Source organism: Falco naumanni, chromosome Z (assembly GCF_017639655.2).
Source record: "Falco naumanni isolate bFalNau1 chromosome Z, bFalNau1.pat, whole genome shotgun sequence".
Lineage (NCBI taxonomy): Eukaryota > Metazoa > Chordata > Aves > Falconiformes > Falconidae > Falco > Falco naumanni.
Genome location: NC_054080.1, coordinates 42,304,535 through 42,331,861, shown reverse-complemented (window position 1 = coordinate 42,331,861; position 27,327 = coordinate 42,304,535). Strand labels below are relative to the sequence as shown.

General features: G+C 38.9%; 2 protein-coding genes across 3 annotated transcripts; one reads left to right on the top strand and one right to left on the bottom strand.

Annotated features, from left to right (window-relative positions):
* Positions 1 to 458: 458 nt before the first annotated feature.
* Positions 459 to 1,082, bottom strand: LOC121080732 (verprolin-like). The gene has a single exon (XM_040578855.1). It carries the CDS (start codon positions 1,080 to 1,082, stop codon positions 459 to 461), a length of 624 nt encoding a protein of 207 aa, XP_040434789.1.
* Positions 472 to 27,262, top strand: NAA35 (N-alpha-acetyltransferase 35, NatC auxiliary subunit). 2 transcript variants are annotated; one of them, XM_040580867.1, is made up of 23 exons: positions 472 to 562; positions 1,895 to 2,036; positions 3,114 to 3,147; positions 4,600 to 4,714; positions 5,679 to 5,753; positions 7,028 to 7,195; positions 8,036 to 8,102; positions 8,867 to 8,910; positions 9,503 to 9,553; positions 10,352 to 10,435; positions 12,200 to 12,314; positions 12,686 to 12,864; positions 13,779 to 13,838; positions 14,811 to 14,917; positions 15,147 to 15,213; positions 16,500 to 16,598; positions 18,401 to 18,579; positions 20,352 to 20,488; positions 22,464 to 22,531; positions 22,775 to 22,915; positions 24,637 to 24,759; positions 26,166 to 26,246; positions 26,718 to 27,262. In XM_040580867.1, the coding sequence occupies exons 2-23, from the start codon at positions 1,913 to 1,915 to the stop codon at positions 26,775 to 26,777; spliced, it is 2,178 nt and encodes a 725-aa protein (XP_040436801.1). In that variant the 5' UTR covers positions 472 to 562; positions 1,895 to 1,912; the 3' UTR covers positions 26,778 to 27,262. The 2 variants fall into 2 exon arrangements, with proteins under 2 accessions (XP_040436801.1, XP_040436802.1); XM_040580868.1 differs by lacking the exons at positions 24,637 to 24,759; positions 26,166 to 26,246; positions 26,718 to 27,262 and having other exon boundaries at positions 20,352 to 20,487; positions 22,462 to 22,531; positions 22,775 to 22,814.
* The last annotated feature ends 65 nt before the right edge of the window (positions 27,263 to 27,327 follow it).

Genomic DNA, 27,327 nt, shown 5'->3' with positions numbered 1-27,327 from the left:
TGCCGCGGAGCCCGGGGCGGGGCCGGGCCGCTAACAAGCGCTTCGCCCGCACGACCTGGGACAGACGGGGCACTTCGCCCTCGCTCTGCCGCAGGTGCCGCCCGCCCACGGCGCCATAAGCCCCCACGTTGCCGCCGATTCTCAGCCTCCCCCGCCCCCCAGCCCGGGCTCGGGCCGCCGGCCTCCCCAGAAGGACCGCCGCCGCTCGCCGCTGGGGTCCCCGCTGGGGTCCCCGCTGGGTCCCCACCCCGCTTCTCCACACAACGGGGGGGAGGGGCACCGTCACCCGCGCCGAGCCCACCGCAGCCGCCTCCGCCGCACCCGCCTCAGCCCCACCCCTCCCTCAGGCTGCGGGGCGGGCGCCAGGGCCCACCGCCCGCCGCGATCACGCCGGCGCAGCCGCGGCGGGGGGAGGGGCGCGGCCGAGCCCTGCGTGCGCCTGCGCTGGGATCCCCGTATTAGCTGGTTGGCGGCGGCGGGGCTGCGCGTGCGTGCTCGGCGGCGGCAACGGCGGTGGCCGGAGAGGACGGGAGGGAGCGGGCTCGCGCACGGGACGAGGCGGGTGAGGTCCCCGTGCGGGGCAGGGGGGAGTACTGACGGCTCCCTGGAGGGAGGGAGCCAGGGAGCTCTCGGCGACGGGCAGCCGAGGACGGGAATCGGCGGCGCCGGTGCCCCGCAGCGAGGCGGGTGGGCGCCGCGCTAGCCTCTCTCCAGCGTCGGGACCGAGTTGCTGCCCGGGCAGCAGCGGGGTTCGGTCGCCGTCCCTGGCGGAGCAGGGCTGCCCGCCGGTCCCGTGCCTGAGCACGGGCCGGCGCCCTGCGGGGTTGCCGGGGCCGAGACAGCGCCGGGTTCTCGGGCGGGGTAAGCTGCGGGGAGCGGCGAGTCGGGCAGGATCTGGGTGCTTCGCCGATCCTGTCCGAAATTGAAGTGTGATTTCCCTTTGTTTCGATTCGCTTCCCACGTATTTCTTCATCCCAGCCCGCTGCGCCGAGCAGACCCTGCTGTCGCCTCAGAACCAGCGGCACAGCGGCCGGGCGCGGGGCAGGCCGAGCGTGGCGGGGCGGCGGGGCCGGGCCTCGCATTCCGCCGCGACCCCTGGGGTTTGCGGGGGGGCCGGTGCCGCGGGGCCCTGTGCTGGGCGCTGCCGCGGCAGCTCCCGCAAGGCCCTCCGAGCTCGCCGGGCGGCGGGTGCCGCTCGCAAGCCCGGCCGAGCGGCCGAGGGGAGGGCTGGCGGCGGTGCCTGTCACGGGCAGGCGCTTTGGCCAAACGTGAGGGAGCTTCGGGGCTGCCCCGAGTATCACGAGGTTGCGAAGGTTCCAGTCTGAAGCCGCTTAACGTTGCAGCGGTAATCTTCATGTTACTTTCTGCTGAAGAAGTCAGAGGAGACATGCTCGTTTTTACAAATTTCTTTAGATGTAGTTTGTATGAATAAAAAAACCTTGTGTGTGGTCAGCTTTCCAATTTCCTCCTTTTAATCCCTTTGACAGAGCAGGGGGAGGAAATGTGTATTTCTGATAGTGTAAAAACAACGACAAAATATTTGTCGTATCTACATCTGTTGTAAGAGAGGATTTTTTTGACGTTATTTCCCATTTTATTTCCAGTTTGACAGTACATGCTTTATTAAGGCTCTGTACTACTGAAGTTTTGGTGTCCCTAGTTCTTGAAGGTTTCACAGCATACAAGCTAGTTGTAGAGAAAGAAACAGTAAATTAAAAAAACTTTTTAACAATAATTTTCATTAATGATTTTTTTGGCCTGGTTTTATGTAATGGTAGCTGTTTCAATGAAATCAGGTTAGTCTCCCTTTTTTACGTATTTCTTGAAAATGAAAAAAAGTTACTCCTGTGAAGCACTTCTGATTTGTACCTGTTGTGCGTTGTCTGTGATACAGTTTTAAAGGTGCAGTATCATGGTTATGAAAGCTTCAGTAGAAGATGATGATTCAGGATGGGAACTTGGTATGCCTGACAAGATGGAAAAGAGTCATACAAGCTGGATAGATATAACCCAGGATTTTGAAGAGGCTTGTAGAGGTGAGTTGTACTGCTTGTGCTGAGAAAAAATGGAATCCTTTGCAGGACTGAGCATATTTCTTTGAGGTGTTTTAAGCAATAGTTTGACCCAGATGGATGGACTACATTGATTGTGTGTTTCCCTGTGTTTAACTTAACTGTGAGGTTGGAAATATCAGGAGACCCTCACCTTGCTTCCTCTTCCAGATTACACAAATACCTTTTTAAGTTGTATTTTTTAATCTTATGCATTTTTACATTTGCTTTTTTTCTTTGTAGAAATTTCTTCCTAACGCTTCAGCCAAATGGAAGCCTCATTCATCCATGCATAATCAACATGCTTTTTTTCCTGTACATTTCTGGATCTGTAGGGTCCAAACAATTTATTCATTTAACTGGTCGTTTTTCATCTTTGAAACAAGGGTGAGCTTCTGAGGAGATGCAGTGCATCCCAGTCATGGGGAAGCAGTTGCTTCCATTTAAACAGTACCTTTATTGTTCTTAGATATTAGTGCTAGTTTACCGTACTGTGACTATATTTTTTCAGCTGATTTTATGATGATAATAGGGAAAAATAAATAAAAAACTGCAACTTACCACACACAATATGACATAAGGACAAACACAGTTTCCTTATACCATCAAATAATTGCTATATATTAGTGATAAACTGGTTTTATTCACATCAAATACATCTAAAAGCTTCATTAAAAGTAATGAGGAAAAGCAAGCCTTTCAGTAAAGTCCCTTGGGAAAAAATATGACATCTCCATAAAGGAGCACAGAAAACTGCTGGCCTGTGTTCCAGGCTATTCAGATGCTACTATTTGGTAATTTTAAAACCCCTTTAACTGTTGGAATAACGGAGAGGGATGAGTAACATCAGAGAGGAATGTGAACAACTGTGTTTTTTTAGTCTTTCAGTCTTGAAAGTGCTTTGTAAGTAAAGGCAAATGAAGGTGGAGTAGAAATGTCTGGTCTCCTCCCACACATTTTTCTCTCTTAGCATAAGACAGTTTGTTGAGTGACAAGACTATCCTGGAAAAGTTGTGCTAGAAAGATGATTGTAATCGTTTATCCTGTTCTGTTCCTTTGTAGAACTGAAGTTGGGAGAACTGCTTCATGACAAGCTGTAAGTATGCCTGTGGGATAGTTCTGGTTTTTAGATAGGATTAGTGCAAATGTGTTAATGTTTACTAATAAGTCATGCAGTATCAACTAAGCTTTCTTAACTTGTGATTTAAGTAAAAAAGTGAAATATTCAGAATATCATTTGTCCTCAGCATGTATATGATGAACCTATTTGAATGCTGAACGTTTCTCATGGTACCAGTGTAACATAACATTTTCAGTTCATCAATGTAGTTTAGAAGTTTATAGCACATCTTATGATCAGTGGTGTTGACACTACTGAATCTATGGAACTATTTTGTGTAGAGATGTTTTGATAAAAACATGCCAGAAAGACTTCAGATTTGGTTGCTTCGGATGTTACTAATAAGTTCAGGATAAACGATGCATGTCCTTTAATGTAACTTTTAAATGACATGCTGAAATGGAAATAGAGGGCTCTACAGATTCTGAAAAAAAATTATTTCAGAAAGAAGCATGCTAAAATCTTGCTGAAATAATTAAAGGATGATACAGTAAATGAGATAGTAAATTGTTTAGCCACACATCTGTTAACTTGCGTAAAGAAAAAAGTGTTTATTTAAGACTAATAGCTCAGAAGACAGGAGCACTATTAAACACAAACCCGCTTAAAAATGTGTGCAAGGATATCACCAAGTACTTATACAGTAGAAGCAAAGCACACTTCAGGTATAATTTCATAAATAAGAGCATTTCAGGGCAAATAACAGTTTTCAGAATTTGAATGTGCCACATGCAATAACCTCTTTTATAGAATAAAGTCTTGTGCGGCAGTTCTGATGTATATCATATGTACCAAAGGTGAGGCACTATAGTCCTTCTTTAGTAGGCCAGTCTTCATTTGGTGTGGTTCTCCTGCAACCTTTTATGCCCTGACTACAGGTGATGCATTGTCAAATGCTGGGGGCTCTTTTCCTATCAGTCTTCTTAACATGCCCTCTTTAAACAAGGTTGGTATATTCAATGTATATTATTGTTGGTTTGTGTCATGCATATTGTCATCAGTTTGTGGGGAACATATCTTAAGTTTTTGGATGTAGCACAACAAAACAGCTTGCTTGATATCGGCTTATTATGTTACGTGATTTTTAAAAAGGTGCTATATCATTATGAGGTGTGTAGAAACAAGTGTGCATAGGTCTAGTAACGGGTTATTTGGCTAAAGAGTGTTCTTCAGCTTTAAAAAAAAAAAAAGGCTGAGAGTTTTCTTGTACTTTTAGACATCTGTTTTGTTACTTGTTGAGAGATCCTCGAATTCCTGAAAACCATGATCTCTGAAGATTAGTAGTAATCTTTACATATCTTACCTTACTGTTTGTAGTCAGAATACAGTGTACTCAGTTTACCATCCTATGTTCTTTTACATTGGTTTGTGAAGACTGTTTTGTGTAAAATAATTACATTCAGAAAATTTTTTTATTTATGTTCTTAGTTTTGGTCTTTTTGAAGCCATGTCTGCCATTGAAATGATGGATCCCAAGATGGATGCTGGTATGATTGGAAACCAAGTTAATAGAAAGGTTCTTAACTTTGAGCAAGCTATTAAGGTTCGTGTGACTTCCTTGGTTTTGCCTACATAGTCTGTAAAAGTATGATACAGTTTTAGCAAATTGCAGTTCAGCACAATTCAACATAATTAATGTTTTCAATCTTTACTTTAAATTTATTTTTTCTTTTTTGTTTTGGATAGTGAAGTAAGAAATAGCTTGTGATGTTTACCTTTTTTGTTACCTACATTATCACGATGATGCTAACTTTTCCAGTGAAAAGTACTGTGAAGTTGTTGGGTATTGGTACCTCAGATGGATTTCAGAAGTTTTGCAGGTCACCCTGTGCTTCCTCCAAACGTGTGTTTTATATAAAGATGTATTGGATAGTCCCTCTTCAAGCTGAATGGAAACCAGCTTCCTTACAAAAGCTGGAAATTAACACTTCCTGAGACTATCAGTTCATTAGCATTGAACAGAAGCTGGCTAATTTAAAAACATGTACTATAAACCTTGTTTTGAATGGACTGAGAGAACTAAAATAGTGGCTAAGTCGTGTAGAATATATGCAATGTTGCATACATTGGACAAATAAAATGAAAGCTGACCTTGAAAGCCATAAAACTCTACAAGTATTTGCAGTGTAAAAAGCAGTCTTCAAAGAATGGGTCCTGCATATTATTCCTTGTTCAGTCTTTATTATGATTATACATACTGTTTTGTGATTTAAGTGTTGACAGTTACCTGGTTTAAACTTCTATTGGCTATTCATATATCAGAAATTTTATTTTAGCTTTTTCTTTGCATAGCTTTGTGTTTGGTCAGTGTTCAACACAATGATGGAAAGCGGAGTTTTTCAGAACTTATGGCACATTATGAAGCTGCTCAGTAAAGCTAGTGGTATACAAATATTCTGAAGCCTTAATCAAATTGTAATTTCCTTTTCGGCTGCACAGATTATCAGTTGTATGTTGTTTATAGGTTTCCGTAGTCTTTAGGATTTTTTCTTTCTTTGTTTTCTAAGGATGGCACCATAAAAATAAAGGATCTCACTTCACCTGAGCTGGTAGGAATAATGGATACATGTTTTTGTTGTTTGGTAAGCATTTCTCTGCTCTTAACATTAGATATTTTTGCTTTCAAAATACAATCCTTTAATCTAGTTAAAAAAAAGAAAAAAAACAGTAGAATTCAAGAAAAAAAAACATTCACCAAGCAGAAAATATATACTTAATATTTTATTTTCCATTTAGATACTTGCATTGGCTATTAAAAGAGGCATAATTTTGATTTTTTTATTGTAGAAGTAATTATGGAAGAGAACTGGTAGCATTTTGAATGATGTAAAAAGGTTTTGTAATTTGTGTTTTTACACATACGGTATCTGACTGCCTGCTGTATGTTGGTGTTTGACTGTGCTGAACAGTGAGTGTGCAGCAACCTACAGCACTCTTGTTACTCATTTCTGTACAGCCAGTATGACTGAGCTCATGGGGCATTTTGAAGAAAGAAAATATCTAAATCCATTTGGAAAGGACATAATTGAATTATCATTTATTTATTTATTATGATTATTTCTCTATGTATATGTCTTAACTTCCTCAGTGAATGATACAAATTATTCTCAGTAACTCTGTAAAATGACGTCCGTAAAATGACGTCCATAAAATGACTTTGGTTTTTAAAACAACATTTCAAATTAGTTTAGTCCAAAAAGACATGTTAAGGCCACTTAGTGTTGCATGTTACGTATGATAATGTTATTATCATTTGACAAGTAACATAATCCATCTTCTCTCTCCTCCTCCCAAATACTGACTTTCCTTTTTTAAAAAAGGAGCAGTGAGCATATTAGAAGTCTGGTCCTACAGTGGTTTATGCTGTTTCAAGATAGAAATAATTGTTTAAATTATTTAATCTTTCCCTGTAGCTTAAAGCAGCCTGAAAGTAGTAGAGAGAGGGGGTCATGAAAAGAATCTTAAGGTTGTAGAAGAGAACATGCAGAATATTGCTGAGTTGTTTCATAGCCACTTGCATTTTTCATTCAGTATCTGTATAAAGGAAGCTTATAAATCTGATGGTCTCTTAATGTCATGCTAGGTCACAGAGATTAGACCTGAACTTTGTGGAAGAGGTTTATCCAACACCAGAATTTCACAGTGTTATGAGGTTTAGTAACTTGCTGCCTGCCACAGCCAGCAGAAGCATGAAGGTTAAAGGTTGAGAGACTCTCTCTGTTTTTTGCCTAATGGAAGTTTGCCATGATAGACTTCCTTACAACTCACGGAAGCATAGTAAGATGGAAAAAGACTGGAGATGTAAAAATGAGGACTTTGCTGTCATGAGTGAAACATTTTATTTTCCTTTCCCTAGATTACATGGTTAGAAGGACATTCCTTGGCACAGACTGTATTCACGTGCCTTTACATTCATAATCCAGACTTCATAGAAGATCCTGCCATGAAGGCTTTTGCACTAGGGATCCTAAAAATCTGTGATATTGCCAGAGAAAAAGTTAACAAAGCAGCTGTTTTTGAGGAGGTATGTGTTTCAGTGTGTCCCATGGTTAAATATGTAGCATTATACATATGCTCCATAATGCAAATAAAGCAGTACATCAGATAAAGTTACTGCTGTTCGAAGATACTGTAGGAGTGGCAGTTCATCCTCCTAAAAACCCGAAGTGTTAAACTTGATCTGTCTGAAATGCAGTCTGCTTCAGTGAAGGTGTTTCATATGCTTTTCTGTGTTTTGCTTGAGTATTGGAGTCTCATAAAGACTTTACTCAAGAAGCAATGCAAGTCTTTGTGGCTAACCATTTAAAATCAGTTTTACTTGTGGTTTTCTTCCTGTTTTCTACTTTAGATAGCCATGATTGCCTTTTGTCTGAAATGTCCATCTAGCAATGGAATCAGAATCTAGTGTTCTGTGCTCACAGCAATTTTTGTTTCCTCTGAGCTTGGACAAGTCACTTCTTACTGACTATATCTAAAATTGACTAAATAGTACTTTGCATCCATAGTTCTCATAACATTTTGGTGGGGTGGCACTGGTATTAAGGGCATACTAATATTAAGGTTTTATGCAGCAAATAATTACCCAAAGCTGGATTTGGGCAGGAAAGTCACCCAAACCATAGGTGTACTCAGTTGTGCAGAATAAAACTGGACTTCTATGCTTTGTGTAGTTACACAAAAACACCCCCAAAAACCCTGCAACAAACAAACCAACAAAACACAACAACATTGCCCCCCCCCCCCCCCCCAAAAAAAAACCCCAAACCAAAAAAAACAAAAAGAAAGCCCCAAACCTCAACTTGAAAATGTAACTACTGCTGTTTATATTTCACTGCATACTGCTTCTTTGAATTTTATTTTTTAGGAAGATTTTCAGTCAATGACTTACGGATTTAAAATGGCCAACACTGTGACAGATCTTAGAGTTACAGGTACAGTTTGTACTTTCTGTCCATCAGTCTCTTTCCCTTTTGAGCATGCTGGTTACACTCAACCAAACCTAATGAATTGGTAGGAGCTTCAGATGTTTTTTCATTAGTCATGTGAAAATTGGTGGCTTGGTAAAAAGGTCAAACTATTTTTCCTTGAAGAAAAGGTTCAGCTGTTTATTTATTATTATCTATTATAGATAATGATACAATATATATTGTTATTATTAAATAAAATATGCGTTTATTTATTCAGCTGTTTATTTCAGCATTGTTACATGCCTGAGAAACAGAAGTAGTACTTTTAGAGGTGCCAGCCAAGTGGCTGAGCCCGAGCTTACCCAGCACTGAGATAGGTGCAAACCATTGGAAAGTGCGCTGCTTGAATTCTGCTTCTCTGCCTCGCTATTTGTTGTGATCTAAACAGATGGCTTTTGAGGAAAAAACAGTGTTCTAAAGCTATGAATACATATGCTATTTTGTAAAAACCTTTTGATGCATTGTTTTTGATACATACTTGAGCTTTCCATTTATTTTTAGAAAATTTGTAAACACTTTAGCTTTGGATCAGTCAGTCATACTCTGATTTATTTGTTGTTGCAAGCCATCCCTATCATCCCTCACAAGAATATTTTTTTGTTGTCTTTGGCTAATGATTATGTAAAGCTCTTCAAAATTTGATTTCCTCTCAAAACTTTTTTCCCCTGAGTGGTGTAGGTGTACCTAGGAATGCTTCTCAGCTTTTAATTGTACTGTGACTTCTCCAGGTATGCTAAAAGATGTAGAAGATGACATGCAAAGACGAGTGAAGGTATTTTTCTCATGTTTGCCTTATCAGTTAGTCTTCAGCGTACTTAACATAGGTTTGGGGGAAGGAGTTGGATTATGAAGAATGCAGAAGTTCTGTGTTGTTAAATGGGGTTTCTTTGAAGAACTGCCATAATGGTTTGTGTAACATGCTGGTAGTTTGCCTTCCAGCTCTAAAGATGATGAAGTCTTCAGACTTTTCTAAACTCTTTAATTGCTTCACTGGTAATAGGTATATCATGCTCTAGAACTTCACACAGGGTTGGGGCACAGAAAGTGTGTGTTTGACCTCTGGCTTTTACACAGATGTATTATGTGATGTTAAAGAAGTCACTCTTCCTTTACCACAGTTTAAAATAAAATGTTCGTACAATTTCCTTGCCTATTTGCAGAGTGGACTGAGGTAGATCTCATTACTATTATAAAGTCTTGTAGCATTCAAGTACCTTGGTTATATATTAAGAAGTTTTGGACTTGAGGACTGATTGTTAGTGTTATTTAACAGATGGATGTTCTGGAGATGATAAAGGAATTTTACTACAAAAGCTTCCCTTTGCAATTTTTAGTAAATTATTTGAAATTCCTTTACCTTCTAGAGTACTCGAAGTCGACAAGGAGAGGAGAGAGATCCAGAAGTTGAACTTGAAGTAATGAAATTTTTTTCTTTTCTTTCTAGATTTCATGGATTAGTACATTATTACTTTAATCATTGTCAACAGCTTGTGAGAAATATGTATGACCAGTGTTGCTACTGCTGTCATATATGAGCTGTTCTAAATGTGACCCTAAGCAAATCCCAGACTAGTAGTTAGGCTTTTATGCTTTGAAGGGTGGAGTTCTGGATCAATCTGAATGGCAAAATAGTGATGCTATTGCTGCAGATCTGCCATTTATGCACCTATCCCTCAAGAAAAAGCCATTAGAAAAGAAGGTGGTCTTACCTATGCTGTACTTTCTCTTCCCTTGCTTCGTTCCCAGCAGCTTTTACTGCTGCTGGCAGCCTCACTGTCAAGGGAAAAAGTAGGAAGAGAAGGTGAAAGCAGTGTAGCTCCTTCCATTAAAAGTGGCAGTTGATGTGGTTGATTTGGAGGGGTGTGTGTTTCTTTTCCCAGTAATGTTTTCTTCAGAAATTACTTGTAACATAGATCTTCAACAAAAAGGAGGTAAAATTGGTTTAATAATTTGAGGTTGTTCACTTTAGCTGAGATTCAAATAGTGTGTGCATAGGACATAGCTGTACAGAGGTTGGGCTTTACCTGAAGTATTTTTTGTGTTAGTGCTTTTCAAACAGCAGTAGAGATCTCTTCTATAAATTCTATAACTTTTTGTCAGAATCATACTACATGCTGTATTTTTAAGGCTGGAGAGCATACTTCAATAAATCTGTAAAAGTTTGAGGATTTTATGCATATTGCTCAGTAATTTGCAGGCCATTTCTATTACAGCACCAACAGTGTTTAGCTGTGTTCAGCAGAGTCAAGTTTACTCGGGTACTACTGACTGTTCTAATAGCCTTTACCAAAAAAGAGGTACGTTCGTTTGAGTTTTTTGTGTTCACATTGTGATCCTGTGAAATACTAATCTTTTATTCTCTAAGGTTGAGTAATTATTCTGTAGATATGAGTTGATGTTGTTGCAGGTAAAGCATTGGATAAGGCCTTACAGTGGCAAGCATTCAGTTTTCATTCATTTTGAAGGAAAACACAGGGAAAGCTAGTGGCTGACATTGTAGTGGCATTGCAGAGAGAATATTCACTCTAGAACACTTCAAGAAAATACGAGTTTTGGATTACTCTTTTCACATACATGAGGAAAAGTTTTCTTTCTGGAGTTCAGTCCCCTTCTGTGGAGTTAACTGACATTGGGCAGTGTTTTTTCCATTGCTAGAAAATTGTAAGCTTTTCCTTCCATGTGATACTGAATTTGCATCTAAACTTACTTGGTCTGAGAAAAGGAGTAGAACTGCTTTCTGTGCATTTTTCATACTTTTTTGAATGTAAGATTTTGTAATGGTTGAGGGGGGAAGGAACTGGTTGCTTTAGGGCAGAGGGCTAGAATCACATGTCACATAAGACAAAGCTTTTTATTTTGTTTTTTCTTTATTTAATGGTAAATATCTGTCTATTGCTTATTGTTATTTCTGTTTTCATAAAGAAGTGAGTTTCTTACTTAGGTGGCATGGAGCCTTTCCCACATATTTTGCTGTTGGAGCAGCTGCATACTGTACAGTTTTAAAGACCTTGATTAAATTGAAACTCAGGTGCAAGTATCATTGGTAGATATCAGTGTTGAGTGGTTGAGAATAAGTGCATCCTGTGTGCAATATATGTCAGAAACCAAACTGTGACATAGAAGTGATCTGCACTGAGGTGTAACCAAATTCTGTCCGTTAACTGCTATGCGTTAATGATCTGTGCAAAATCAGATTACCTTAGTGTCACTAAAGTGATTACTTGAAGTTATTTACGTCATGGACTATGCTGGTTTGAATTAGGTGTGCTTAGCAGCTTATTTGTTTAGTGGATATGTGGATGCTATAATGCATGAACATACATTATGCAGAGCTGCAGATCTTAGGCAGCTTCTTTAGATCTTGGAGGCATTTTAAACATCTTTTTTTTTCTAAAAGTAGAGTTTCAGTTTGACTTAAGATTTCAAATACTTGAAGTTCCATCAGGGACTGTTAATGCAGAACTTTTAAAACAAGAGTTTAGGTTTTACAGAGAGCTATTTTTAATGGTACCCGTTTGCTCACAGATTTTGATTCATAGGACATCAGAAAATTCAGCATGTCAGCAGATAATGAATCGAGATTTCTAATGGACATCTGGTATCTTCTGATGTTATGTAGTGATTTCATTTCAGTTGATAGGTTGTGGTTTTCCAGTATTCTCAAGAATTCTGCATTTTCTAATGATTTTTTTCCTCTTTGCAGTTTGGAGTTCTGCCTCATTGGGCAGAAGTGTTTTGTGGGGCTTTTGCACCCCATGCCTCCTGCCAGTCAGCCAGAAGCAGAAGTATAGGACTTGCATGTAGTGTATACTAGACTTTCAGTTCTAATTATTGTTAAGGCTTATCTTATACAGCATTAAATGTATAGATACATAAAATATAAAGAATGCTATTGCATAAAGATATGTTGGGTGGTAGGGATTTTTTCTGAGTTTTTTCCCCCAGAACTAGTTGTGTACAAACATTAGAATCCCAATATCATTCTTTATTATGATACTAGCATTAATTCCGTGGTCAAAATACGTTGTTCATAATGTGAGTAACTGTTACCTCCCTTTCAGATGAGTGCAGTTGCAGAAGCTCAGAAACTAATGACTCAGGCATCTGACTTGCTTTCTGCTATCCACAATTCACTGCATCATGGTATACAGGCACAGAATGATACCACTAAAGGAGGTATGTACCGAATTTCATAATTTTGTTCCTTTCTTAAATATGCTGTCCTGAAAGTGATACTTTCACTTCAAAGACAGAGATAATACGGACTTCTGGTTAAGTGCATTGCACTTCACGTCAGTGTATATGCCATTTTAAAGCAGGGACCACCACCGCACTGTTTGTACAAGTATATGCTGAGGTGTTGAGGGCTGGGTTTTTTTTAAATAGTAGTTGTTTCAGTTGGGTGTTTAGTGTCTCCGGAATTTAACTGTCAGTTAAAAAGTTAATTTTGGGTAATCTAATAACTTCTATTATACTTTTAAGTGAGTTCTGAAAACACAGCTTACACGCAGCTTTTTCTCTCTCTTTCTACCCTCCTCCCTCATTAGATCATCCTATTATGATGGGCTTTGAGCCCCTTGTTAATCAGAGATTGCTGCCACCAACTTTCCCTCGATATGCAAAAATAATAAAAAGGGAAGAAATGGTCAATTATTTTTCCAAACTAATAGACCGAATAAAAACTGTGTGTGAAGTAGTCAACTTAACTAATTTGCACTGTATACTGGTAAGCATGAATATTTCCTATCTATAGCCAAAGATAAGATCTTAAAATGTAACTTGCAAAAAATCATTCCATATATACATGCTGTGGCTCACTGGAGGAAAGAATGAGCTGTATGTATAAATGTTTTGGTGTTTCTCATTGTTGTGTACAATTTCAAAATTTCCTCCTTTGAAACCTCCCATTTCCCATAATCTGTTAACAATTATGCACGTTAGTGGCAGAGCTCAAGCAAGTTAATTTCCTTGGAACTCCTTGAAGAGCTGCATCTGCAGTAGGAGAACATAATACCCTGCTATATTCCTGATTTTTTTAGATGCAAAAAAAGTGGTATTCTACATATGTGCCTATAACACAAGAGAGCACTTAGTATCTGTTTGTTTAAGCATGTCATTCCCTGCCCAGGCATAAAGCTAAGCACCTGCTTACATTCTTTCCTGACTAAGTGATGTTATTCTAAGTTACTGCCTCCATTTATTAGAAGACACTTAAATGCTTGAAACACTTACCATACACACATTCAGGAATGGAGAAAAGAGTCAGTTACATGAGTTCAAAGATCAAGCAAAAATCTTTTGTCTTCCTGTTTCCTGTTGAACTAATTAAAGCAGGGTTTGCATGAAGCATTTTGTACCAGTTAAACGCTGCAGTTTTGTTACATAATTGGTTGTTACATTGTGATCTTAACAGTTTCACAGTACCTTTTTTTTATACTATCATCCTAATTGTTGCATCTGAAGAAGAAAATTCAGAAACTTGTTGGTATGTTAAGTAACAAGTAATTGTAGCAAAAAGAGATTTTAGTTTCATAATATTTTCTGTTTTATTTAAATCATTCATGCTTACTTTCTTAAAAGCATCTCTAAAAATTTGGCATATTAACACGAACTATCTTTTTTGTCTTAAATGTAAATTAGGATTTTTTCTGTGAGTTTAGCGAACAGTCACCATGTGTTCTTTCAAGATCCCTGTTACAGGCAAGTCCTAATCTATGTCTTTGAATAAAATACTTCTGCATTCATTATAAATATGGATTCATCTTTGTGTTTCAAATAATTAAATTAGTTGCATATCACTTCATATATACATGGTAAAATTTTTTCTGGAGATATTTTAAGTGTTAGATATATGGAGGATTATCTTCTGATCTCATTTTGTAAAACATCTTAAAATACAGTTGTTTAGATCATGTAAGTACAAGCTAATTAAAACAGAAAGTGTTAAAAATTTTTCTTTGCCATAAAGTGGGGCCTGTATATGCATTTTTATGCTGTCTGAGTTTGGGGCTGATGTTTGTATTTGTCCTCCCTGTTCGGACTGAATTTCATGTAGATACTGCCTCTATTGCTGTAACAGTAAAACTGATGGTTACGGCAGAACAGGCTGCTACTTTTCTTCTCATGGTTTTACTTAACTTGAAAGTGTTATTACATATTCCATAACTCAGAGGAGCTTTTTCTCCACCCACTCAAGAACTGTGTAAGGAAGGGATGCAGAACTCATGGAGGAAAGTGGAATGGGCATCAGACATGACCAATGAAAGCAGTAGTATCTGTAGGCGTAGAAAAAGTCTGCATTAGTCTGAAGGCTATTGCCTTTGTCGGCCTCCAGGGAAACCACATAACCTATTTTATGTTAATCTTCATAAACACCTGTCTGATTAATGATCTTTAAAGTCCAAGAAATAAAATCATTTTGCATGCATAGTCTTATGCAAGTTACAGAGCTGTATTTTGTGTCATGGGAGTGCCACAGAAGTGACAGATCTCAGTATGCCTCTCTGAGTCTGTAAGCTTGTACCTAGCTGAACCATTTTAATTCTTAAAGCAATCTTGCAAATTTCTGATACAATTTACAGGTACTGTAAGAGCTTTCTATGAGTGATTTCTAAATAACGTGCATTTCTTTTAACATAAAATATGTTTTTAAAAATATATTTTCACTTTCAGACAACTTTTCTGGTAGATAACAAGAAGGTATTTGGCACTCACCTCATGCAAGACATGGTAAAAGATGCTTTAAGGTCTTTTGTCAGTCCTCCAGTACTTTCTCCAAAGTAAGTGGATCTTGAGTTTACTTGCATATGTTCACGTGTCTGATGAAAAAATATTCCTGCTTATAAAAACACGGAAAGGCATACAAAGAACATACACATTTTGTACTCAGTCCTTAGGTGTGAAGGAGTCAGTTGCTGTTGTTGCCCTTGTGTTTCTTTTTTAATTTTGTGTTACATAGGCTGATGACACTTATAAGCATATGTATGTACACAAATATTTCCCTTTTAGGTGTTGTCTCTATAATAATCATCAGGCGAAAGACTACATTGATTCCTTTGTGACACATTGCGTTCGGGTAAGCGTGCTTTCCAATTACAGTGTGTTTATGCATATATAAGCACTTTAAAGATTTGCTTACATTTGAAAATGAGACCATTTTTTTAGACACCTGATATGAAGGCAAAATTGCAGAAGTTGGCCATCTTAAAATGTAACACTTTTTAAAAAGCCAGTATTATTTTTTGCTGTTTGTTTCCTGTGTTATACTTCCAGATTTTTCCCTAAGATTTCAATTATTAGAGGCCTGCACCTGCTGCCTCTTTACACAGTAGTTTCATACCACAAAACAAATGCATAACACTAGTAAAAAACAAAATTGTTTTTGCATTCTCTCTAGTTCAAAAACTTCTACAAAATTGTTTTAAAAAGGTTCAGTTACTGAATGCACTACAATTAAAATTGAAGAAAGTCATAGGATCGTTTTGTTGGAAAAGACCCTTAAGATCAGTGGTCTGACTGTTAACCTAACACTACCAAGTCTACCACTAAACCATTTCCCTACATGCCACATCTGCATATCTTTAAAATACCTCCAGGGGTAGTGACTCAACCAATTCCATGGGCAGCCTGTTCCAGTGGTTTACCACCCTTTCGGTAGTGAAGATATTTTTCGTAATACCCAATGTAAACCTCCCCTGGTGTAACTTGAGGCTATTTCCTACCACTTGTTACCTGGGAGGAGTGACCTGCCACCACCTGCCTACAGCCTCTTTTCAGGTACTTGTAGGGAGCAATAAGGTCCCCCTGAGCCTCCTTTTTTCCAAGTTAAACAGCCCCAGTTCCCTCAGCTGCTTCTCATAGGACTTGCTCTCTAGATCCTGCACCAGCTTTGTTGCCCTTCTCTGGCCACGCTGCAGCACGTCAGCGTCCCTCTTGCAGCGAGGGGCCCAAACCTGAACACAGTGTTCGAGGTGCGGCCTCACCAGTGCCCAGTACAGGGGGACCATCGCTGCCCTGGTCCTGCTGGCCACACTGTTTCTGATACAAGCCAGGATGGTATTGGCCACCTGGGTGCATGGAATTAGGCATAAGAAATATCTTCTCTCTTACCCTAAGTATTCTGTTTGTACCAGATTTCTAAAGGAAGCTGGTGCAATTTCATGTTGACTTGTGTACAGAAAAATGGGCTCTTGCATCACTCTAGGGAGCCTGCTTGCCTGCTAGCTTGTACTCCATAAGGGGGAGCCTTAAGGAACTTGCCTCCTAATATAGATGTATAAAACAGATGCCTAAATAGACATCATAGTACTACTGCTGTAGTTTCAAAGTACGTTGAAAACTTAAAACTTAAATTTCTTTCAGCCATTCTGTAGTCTAATTCAAATCCATGGACACAATAGAGCTCGTCAGAGAGATAAACTGGGTCACATTCTTGAAGAATTTGCCACCCTCCAGGATGAGGTAATGTCCCAGGCAGCAGCCCAGTGAAGTTTTCTTTACAGGTATATTCTTACCAGACTGGAGCATGTGGTGTTAGATTCTAGATAAATGAAGCAACTTCTCTGTCCTAAAATCTTCAGGACAAGGATTCCTAAAGTACAGCTCAGGAAGTCTGTAGGATGCATTGAGAGAATTTCCATTAGTTGTGTTGAGCAAGAAGGTATTATATTTTTTAAAACTTCGTCCAATAAGTAGACTTCAGGGGAACCTGCTGTGATGTCTGTAACTCCGGTAATTCTACTGCTTGTAGTCTCTATCTCACTTGTAGCTATCAGTTTGCAGAAGGTGACCAGGGAGAGGTGGATGAGCCATGTTTACAAGACACCTTTGAAAATTCAGTCTTACAGTTATGTAGGATATAATTGGTGAAGTTTTATAATGTTTTAATAATAATATATATAATAATTATTTATAATAATATATTTTTATATTATTTTTTATGTTCTATATATTCACTTTCTAAAAACGCATTTCTCTCAATAGCTTGGTTCAGCCTTTGTTCAAAGTCTTCCAATGAAACTACTGTTGCCCTAGAAACAAAATCAAGAATATTAGGTTCTTCAGCTCAGCCAACATAAGAGTATTAAAATACATAATAGAAGAAAAATGTTAGCAGGTCCTACATTCAAGGTAGTCATTTGAAAGCTAGGGAAATGCTTCTTAGAAAGGACTAAACTCCAAAGCAGCAGGGAAGTCAGATGAAAAGAACATGATGGCATCTGGCTCTCAGAGATGTACCAAAGAGCTGGGAAAGAGCCAGTCCAGCGCACCCATCTCCACTTTTCCCATGCTCCTAAGCACTGGCTCAGGTGGTGCTGTAATAACTATTATTATTACTATTACATTTATATTTATTTATAATAATAATATATAATAAGAGTAAGAAATAACGCTTAAAAGTATGTGCTCCAACTTATTTTGAACATTTCTTAAGAATGAGGAGTGAAAGATGACAGGGAAAGGTACGTTTTCATTTATTGGAAGTTTATTTCTTTAAGCAGTGAGAGGCATGAAATAATAAAATATTTTCCCACATGTGCATGCTAAGAAGCACAGTTGAGGAACTTGGAGTTGGGGCAAAATTTTGTGTGCTCCAGCTTCCCTTGAAATGGTTTGATGGAGAGTTTGTTGCAGTACTGCAGCTAAGACACACTATTCCCTTTGTAACAGGTTATACGGATTAATTTATTCCGGACTGCTGGTAATATTCCAGCTGTGGGAGACTTCATGTCTTCCATACAATTACTTTTTAAGACTGAATTGGTCTTAGCAATATTTTCATTTCTCTGGTGTGACACTATTTCTTGCGTGTTAAGCTTATAAATTTAGTTTTCCAAATGCAGCTAGGTTTAAAAAACAAACAAGCAAATAACAAAAAAAGTAATTATTGCCAATATAGCACAATGAATAACAACTTGTAATGGGTTTTGAGTTTCAGTGCTCACATGACTGCCAACTATATATAAACAGCTTTTAAAATTCTTAATTTAAAAAAATTTAATATTACTGTTGTATTACTGTATAGAATATTTTTTTTTCCTGTGTGGCAGAATTTACTTATGTGAATAACTTTACAGTTTTCTGACAGTTCTAGACTGTAGAGCTGCAGCATCTGTAAAATCATATTTCTGTCTTTTAATGTGGAGCATGGCTTTACTGACCTAATATGTATTCAGATTTTGTTAAGACTTATTTCTGGCAAAACTTGGATGTTTCAGTCAAATGTTCTTCCTCCCCTGTTACTTTGCTTTCTTTTTCAATAGGCAGAGAAAGTAGATGCAGCACTTCATAGTATGTTACTGAAGCAGGAACCACAAAGGCAACATTTGGCTTGCTTGGGCACCTGGGTCCTATATCATAACCTTCGTATTATGATACAGTATCTTCTGAGTGGCTTTGAGTTGGAACTTTACAGTATGCATGAATATTACTACATATATTGGTAAGAGGATGCTTTATTGACAGTTGTTGGAGGAGGGATGCTCCCACAGAGCTAAACTGCAACTATTTAAAGGAGGGACTTCAACTGGTTTTTAGATATTTATATATTTTTTTTAATCTCAAGCTTACTCAAACAGTGTTTAGTCAACCTACTCATAAAATTACAAGTGGAGAAAAAAATGTGGTGTTGTCTTTTCTAAACTTGCTAGTGTAGGTTTTTTCCCCCCCCCTCTGAAATAGTAATTTGCTCTCCATTTAGCTTTTTAAAATAGTGTCTTCTAAGGACAATGAATGAAAAATATGCTGATTTTGGCAGACAAGAACATGCAGGAAGAAAGCAATTTTGCTTATTTTCTGTCATTGTAGTACCAAGATCAGTAGTCTTGTTGATCTGTAGTAGTATTTTTAAAAATATCTTCAGAGTTTTAAGTTGTGACTGTAATCTGGAAGTTAACTAGGTAAAAATAACATCTTGTTTTGTAACCATATTTGAAGAGACATCTGTCTTTAGTGAAAATTATTGCACTATATGGAGTCAAAAGACTTTTTGTTTTTCCACTTCGTCACGTTAATTATTTCTTGTAGTTGATAGCTTAGTCTGAAAGATTATTTTAGATGGTTCATTTTTGACTCAGCATTAAAAATCTCCTGTGTTAAAGTGTTTCTGTACTTCTGTGTTTTGGTTTGGGGTGTTTTTCTGTAAAGCTACCGATATACTTTTACTAGGTAAACTGTAAGCCTTCTTTCTGAGAGATTAGACTGGTTCAAATGACTTAAACTTCAGTGCATCTTACTACGTTGCTGTGCTGTCTCATTAGTGGATTAAACATTAAGTGAGAAAATTAATACTCCAGATAGTTACCAGATAGTCAGTATTAATTAAGTAACACTTCCAGTAAGTAATACCAAGTTTTCTGTAAGACAGTATTTTCTACCTGCCCATAATTCCCCTCGCCGTTTTATTAAAATGGTTTTTAATCTGAACTGTAATTTCAACTGCTTTATCTCCTTACTGTAACTGAAGAACAAAAAAAGAGAGGAAATTTCTGAGGGGAAATATGCAAGTGGAACTCATAATTATTTCTCAGTAATTTTTCTTGTGAATTATGCATTCTTATAAAGAAAGTATTATTTCTTCTTCATGTGCTCCAAATATGTAATTTCTACTGTCTTTTTTCCCTATTCTGTTTGATTTGAAGTCAGTCAAGAGACTTTTTAGACCCACTTCTACTTACTAAATCACTCTTGAAGAGTTGTTAACAATTGCTCTTAAATCTTAAGAATTGCATATAGATCTCATCTTCCTTGACCTTTTTAGTTAATAATTCATGGCTTTGTAATGCTTGAAACAAATCAGTACTAAACTTGTTTCTCAAAACATTCTACAAAAGTAGAAATGGTCTTAACGTAGTGATTTTTTTCAAAAAAGTCTCATTTGCTGGGAGAAGGAAAAATTCTAGAAAAATTTGACCTTATACAGGTTTTGAAATAATAACCTTAGACTTCGTTTAGTAAACGTATAAGAAACTTGCATACCTTGAGCTGCCTGTGGTTGAATCTGTACAGCATCTTGTCTAAAACAAAACAAGAAAAACCGAAACAGAACACAGACTAATCTGCTGATTTCAGCCATGCAACACAGAGTTCTAAATACCCTGACTTGCCCTTTACTATTAGTGCTTTGAGTAGATGACTTGGCATTCAGTGAGGATGTGCGGATTATAAATGTCTTTCACTGTAGTATGTAACAGCTACATACTGTTTTTACTGTAGGTATCTGTCAGAGTTCCTCTATGCCTGGCTGATGTCAACACTGAGCCGTGCCGACAGCTCTCAAATGGCGGAAGAGAGAATAATGGAGGAACAACAGAAGGGACGTAGTAGTAAGAAAACAAAGAAAAAGAAAAAAGGTATCTAGATGTAGAGCGTAACTTAGACTCCACACACACCCCCTTGATGCAGCCATGTAGAACTGTAGAAACAAGTAGCATGTTCCTTAACTTTGCAAGGGTGAGTTGCCCTTTTCAATTCAGTTGTGGTACTGTTGTGCAAAAGTTCCTTTAGAAACTCGTACTTTCTCCAGTGTATATGCATGAGAGAAAATGAGAACTTCCCTTCCTATATCGTAGTGGTCTGGCTCTGTGTTCAGAACTGTAAGCCTGCTACCAAAAAATGCATCCAAACCCAGTGTCTGAACAGCATTTGATACATGGGATGCCTAAATGCCTACTAAGATTGTGGTATGTCAGAGCTTGAACATTGCAAATGACCACCATGCAGACGCTTGCTTGCATTGAGTTGTGGTCAAAAGGTCAGTGTCCAAGTGGAGACTGGTGAAGAGTGGCATTCCTCAGGGGTTCATACTGGAAGCAGTGCTATTCAGCATGTCAGCAGCATGGACAGTGGGATCAGGTGCACCCTCAGGAAGTTTACCAGTCACACCAAGCTGTGTGGTGCAGTTGACACACTGGAGGGAAGGGATGCCATCCAGAGGGACCATGAGAGGCTTGAGAGGTGGGACCACGTGAACCTCATGAGGTTCAACAAGGCCAAGTGCAAGGTCCTGCACCTGGGTTGGGGCAACCCTCAGTATCAATACAGGCTGCGGGACAAAGGGATTGAGAGCAGCCATGTGGAGAAAGGCTTGAAGGCACTAGTAGATGAAAAGCGCAGCACAGAAAGCCAACTGTGTGCTGGGCTGCGTCAAAAGATGGTTGAGGGAGGTGGTTCTCCCCCTCTACTCTGCACTGGTGAGACCTCCCTGCAGTCCTGCGTTCAGCTCTGGGGCCCCCAGCATAAGAAGGACATGGACCTGTTGGAGTGAGTCCAGAGGAGGGCCACAAAGATGATCAGAGAGGCTGGAGCACCTCCCCAGTGAAGACAGGCTGAAAGAGCTGGGCTTGTTGAGCCTGGAGGAGAGAAGGCTCCTGGGAGACCTTACTGCAGCCTTCCGCTACCTAAAGGGGGCTTATAAGCAAGATGACAGGCTTTTTAGTAGGTCCTGTAGTGATAGGACAGGGGGTAATGGCTTTAAACTGGAAGAAGGTAGATTCAGGATAGAAGTAAGGAAGAAATTGTTCACTGTGAGGGTGGTGAGATACTGGAGCCGGTTGCCCTGAGAAGCTGTGGCTGCCCCATCCCTGGGAGTGCTTAAGGCCAGGCTGGATGGGGCTGTGAGCAGCCTGGTCTAGTGGAAGGTGTCCCTGCCCAGGGGGGCTGGAACTACAGGACCCTTAAGGTCTTTTCCAGCCCAAACCATTCTGTGATGATTCTATCATTTGTTCTTTGCTATTCCTTCTTTTGTGTGTGTTTATCCTTGCCTTCTTTTCAAGGGGAACAAACAATTAGATATGAAAAGCTCAAGGTCATATCAATGACATTCCCTTGTCTCTAGAAATTTGGAAAATTACAACTGTTTTATGCTCTTTGAAAAGGTGCCAAGCATGGGGCAGTTTTGCACTAATTAAAACACTGGAAGCTAAAGGGGCACTTAAGGAATATTGTCAGGATAAAAATCTTTCTTACTATAGTAAAAACGCTTTAACTTTTTAGTCTTAGAAGTTTAAAAAAATCCATGAACTAAGCAAACAGGCTTCTCTGCTACAAGCTTTAAATTCCAGACCAGCATTGTATAGTGACATGCTAATATCATTGACTGACTGGATCAGTTTATTTCATTGGCAGTGGTATGGTGTTCCTGTGACTTAAATATGTCTTGAGTTACTTTGTGTAATCAGGAGCCAGGTGAGCAGAAATACATTCTTTCATTATTTTAAAATATAATTGAGAATTATGTCACTTTCTGAAAATTTGAAAGAACTGTTTTGATCTGAAATGAATGTGTACTTACATTGACTAAAAAATATTTTTATGTGAAATTTGCAGTTCGCCCTCTCAGCAGAGAGATCACCATGAGTCAAGCATACCAAAATATGTGTGCTGGCATGTACAAGGTAATTTATTTGTGCTTGCTGAATAATGGCTTCAGGTTTTTTTGCAATAGGAATCATGCATGCATTGCATACCTTCTTTGTTATTAGTGGGACTGGAAATTAAGTTCAAGTTTATGTGGTATGGTAAATTCTCTACTATTTTTTTATCCTTCCAGTTGTAGCTAAATCTTAACTTTCTTTTTTCTCACAGCAATATAGACATAGAGCTAACAATTTTCACTGTATTTATCCTTTCCTTTTTAGACAATGATTGCATTTGACATGGATGGCAAAGTAAGAAAACCTAAGTTTGAACTGGATAGTGAACAAGTTAGATATGAGCACAGGTTTGCTCCATTCAACAGTGTTATCACACCACCCCCAGTGCACTACTTGCAGTTTAAAGTGAGTGATCTTAAAATGTTGTGCCATTCATGCTTTTATGAAAAGTCATTTGCTCACCTGCTTTACACATTGTTGCCATCATAAAGAACCTTTACTATCTTAAAGTTCATATGGAAGCATAAGTCAAAATGGCAAGGAATTCTAGCTGTAGTTCTGTGCAAAGAAAATACATTGCTTTGAATTCTTCCTAAAATTAGGACTCTTAGATGTTTAAAAACTGGTTTGATGTGGCCATTTATGAGGTACTTTATTGGTTTGTATGAAAATAAAATCTCTTGAAAGTCTGTTGACAGACTTTTTGGCTCTGGTTTCTATAGCAGCGTGTTTTCGTTACTGCAGCAAGCAAACGGGAAAATTAAACGAAAGTAATTTTGAGTGTTAAATCACAGAAGTGTTGGCTGGAAAGGACTAGTGGAAAGGACTAGTCTTGTCCAGTCTCCTCCTTGAAGTAGCATTATATCATCAGCTGTGTCTTTGCCTAGCCAAGTCTGAAAAAATCAGAACAGAGATTTTCAGACCTCTTCGGTTAACTTGATCCAGTTAATTCCTCTGGTCCATGTAGCCTTTGGATAACCTGATTGAGGGCCACGCTACTGACCTTTTTTCCTAATACTGGTGTGAATTATCCAAGCCATGCTTTGTGGTCTCTCCCTCCGTGTTATATTCTCTGCCAGTAACAAGGACTATTTCTCTTCTTCAGCCGCCTTGCAACTAGTTGTAGGCTGCTATTGAGATTATCCGTTAGCATCCTTCTTGTCTAACTGGAAAAGTCCAGGTCCATTGAGCTCTTCTTGTGGGTCATGTGCTCTAGGCTTCCAGCCTTCTCCACATGTTAGCATCTTTCTTGAACCGAGTGGATCCAACACTGGATGCCACATTTCAGATGTTACAGCTCAAATATTGAGTATAGGATGATAACCTTCCTTGACCTGCTGTCCATACTGCTGTTTGTATAGTCCCATAGGAGGCTTGTCTGATTTGTAATAAAAGCACCTCGTTGGCTTGCATTCAACTTGACATCGACAGTAACTGCTACTCATCCGACTGGTTATTAGCCTCTACTGATCAGGGGGGTTATTCCGCTTCAGGTGCAGAAATTTGGGCATTTCTTGTTGAACTTAAATTTCTGGTAGCCACTTTTTAAGTTTCTAGAGGTCACTCTGAACTGACACTGTACTATTTTGTATGAAAGTCATTCTCCCTAATTCAGCATTATGAAGAGTTGTAGTGTTCTACACTGTCACAGCTTCCTCGTCACTGAAGTGTTTTTATCACTAATAAAAAAAAAAAGTTGGAAGTATCAAAATTATATAAAATTAAGTTTTGAACAGTTTCAGTATCTATCTCATTTGCTGTAAACTTGGTTTGAGTAAGCAATATCACATACTTATTTTTTTCCTCCTATTTTTTCCTGAGTTTTCACACCCTGCTGCATGGCAGTCATAGCAAATGAACAACAAGTTGTTTAGGAGAGGGTTTGTTTTTATTAAAAAGTGTGAGAAGTTCATTGCATTTTGTGGCACTGTAGAACAATTGTCAAGCACCATATTGCTTCTTGGTATTTGCCATTTTAAATAGTTCTTTTCCACTTCAATATTTATTCCTAAAATACGACTTAGTTGACATAACTTTTTCCATGAATATAGTAATTTTTTTTATTTAAGGTGATGAAAATAGTTTGTTGGCAACTGATTTTAATATGTATTTCTGTAACATGCTAGGAAATGTCTGATTTAAATAAGTACAGCCCACCTCCTCAGTCATCCGATCTCTACATGGCAGCTAGCAAACACTTCCAGCAAGCTAAAATGATTCTTGAGAATATTCCTAATCCAGACTATGAGGTAAGACTAAAATACTGAAAAAGGAGTATTTGCTCATTAAGTGTTTGTTTTCAGCTGGATCTGCTTGAGATCCCAAGTGTACTTTGTCAAAATGCTGAGCAAAGGGGAGTGTTTTCATTAAGGAGTGGACAGAGGAGGGCGGTGGCATTGGACACAGGTGCTGTGTTTCAGTACATTAGGTGACATAGTCAGGGTTGTGCTGTTACAAACTTCTTGCTGCTGAGTATATTAGGTGCTGGATGGCAACTTGATGCCTTCTTGCTGTGGCCTTCTAGCCCCATTCTAAAAGCCTGTCAGTTTTAACAAGAAGGTGACAGAGGCCTGCCTCACTTACCTGGAATCTGGTAATTCACATGTATTCCTGAGAGATGGGAAAAATAGGTTTGAATGTCATCAAGCTGAAAAGAGGATGGAGTTTGGCACTTGTTTCCTGGAGCAGTTTTCTCAGCACTGGGCTGTAAGCATAGGTAGAAATTTTTCCCTCTTGACCATAGCCTAAAACTAAGTGTCTGTGACTATTTTGGAGCAAGGGGGGTGCTTAGTCTGTTACACCTGAGCAGGTTAAGAACAGTTACAGGATTAGGTTCTGCTGAGAATTTAGGAATCCCTGCCTGTTCTCAGGATCCTGGTGGTACTCGTACATGAGCTATCTGACTGAGGCTAAGCAGGGTAGTTAAGAGGTAGTTTGAGTGTGCCCAGAACACCTTCATGCAAAAAGCCACCAGTTTGGTACTTGAGTTTCCCCTTCTCATCATGTTGGAGGCAGATGTCTAGTCTGTCAAAACCTTATAGAGTGCCTCAGAACTGCCATAGTTCAACAATTTTTGAAAGTAAGTATGGAGAGTTTATATTAAAGTCAGAATTTAAGAAGTGACTATTAAAGTAAGTGTTCTCTTCATTAAATTTCATTAAGACAGTTGTTATACTTCAAAGCAAATCAAAAATACCCTGATCTCTTTTAAACTGATACTATAACAGGACTTCTGTATTGTTAAGAGTATGTAAACATTTGAGTATTAGCTTTGAAATAATTTTCAGGTCACAGAATTGCCAGGGTGAAAGGGACCTCTAGAGATCATCTCATCCAACCCCCTGCTACAGCCAGTTTACCCTGGAGCAGGTTGCACAGGATCACGTCCAGGCAGGTTTTGAGTGTCTCCAGAGAAGGAGACTGCACAGCCTCTCTGGGTAACCTGCCATCCTCAAAGTACACAAGTTCTCCCTCATTTCAGATGGAGCTTTCTGTGTTTCAGTTTTTACCTGTTACCCCTTGTCCTTGTGCTTGGCACCACCAAAAAGAGCCTGGCCCCAGCCTCTTGACATGTGCCCTTAAGATATTTGTACGTGTTGATAAGATCCCCTCTCTTATGCTTTCACTTGAAAACTTCTTGCTGTTTTGTGTTTAGGTCAGTCGAATTCTAAAAGTTGCTAAACCCAATATTGTGGTCATGAAGCTGCTGGCAGGCGGCCACAAAAAAGACTCTAAGGTAAGAAACTGCCAGTTGAATTGAATGTGAAATGGAGCATTACATGCAGTGCTACCACAGATCTCTTACAGCTAAATGAGCAGATTCAGACATAGTTACTCTAGCTCTTAAAAGAACTGGGAAAGTGGCTTAACCCATCTTTCCCTTGAAAATAGTTTGTTGTAACTATTTAAATATGGAAAACTCATTTGTAAATGTTCTGGAAAAATAAATTCGGAGTGTATGTGCAATGACATATACAAATACAAGTATTCTTCAAAAGCACTCCACAGCTTTGTGCCCATCACTACTGGAGAATGACTGCCATATCCAGAAATGGATTGGAATGTTTTTCAGATACTAATTAAAAAAGCTAGGATTTTTTTTTCCAATCTTTTGCTGTTTAAAAGTCTTACTCTGCAGGGTATCCCTCCTTTTGAGTATTAAATTCAGTAGTACCACTGTGAAATGTTCTAAATTTTTTCTTTCTAGGTTCCTCCAGAATTTGACTTCTCCCCTCATAAATATTTTCCAGTTGTGAAGCTTGTTTGAAAGACGAGAGATTGTTAGGATTCCTGAAGCATAATATATGCATCAGATACCAGCTGTAGGATTGAATATCTAGTGCTATACCCAGACTGAAAGGGATCTCCAGGATAAAAGTACTGTTATATGGAATATCTATAGTCTGCTGCTTTTACATCATCTGAATGGTAATTGCTGTTTCAAATGGTTTGTATAAAATCTTATGGGTGAAGCCAATTTTAATGAACTGTATTGTTGGAGACTGTTTTAATTTTATGAATGAGCTCTGCCAGAATATGATAGTTTAGGGACTTAGTAATTCGTTGAGGACTGCATAAAAATAATGCCTCACGTTTGACAGGCACAGCTGAGCTTCTGAAATTCTACCTTGAACAAAGCCACTTGGAGAGATTGTGAATTTCACTATTTTTGCCTAAATTGCATCAAATTTGCTTATGTTACAAGTAGAGAGACTGGGTTCTTTTCTTGTCAAGTCCTGTAAGCTAAAACAATCCTTTCTTGTCAAGTCCTGTAAGCTAAAACAATCTTTGTAGAAATCAAGAGCAGATGAAAACTA

What these genes read in the sequence shown, in the direction of transcription:
- NAA35 (XM_040580867.1), top strand. Translation starts at nt 1,913, where the DNA reads ATGGTTATGAAAGCTTCAGTAGAAGATGATGATTCAGGATGGGAACTT. An exon ending in ACATGCAAAGACGAGTGAAG is followed by an intron (nt 8,911 to 9,502) that starts GTATTTTTCTCA and finishes TTTACCTTCTAG; the next exon opens with AGTACTCGAAGTCGACAAGG. An exon ending in TGTGTGCTGGCATGTACAAG is followed by an intron (nt 22,532 to 22,774) that starts GTAATTTATTTG and finishes TTTCCTTTTTAG; the next exon opens with ACAATGATTGCATTTGACAT.
- LOC121080732 (XM_040578855.1), bottom strand. Translation starts at nt 1,082, where the DNA reads ATGCGAGGCCCGGCCCCGCCGCCCCGCCACGCTCGGCCTGCCCCGCGC.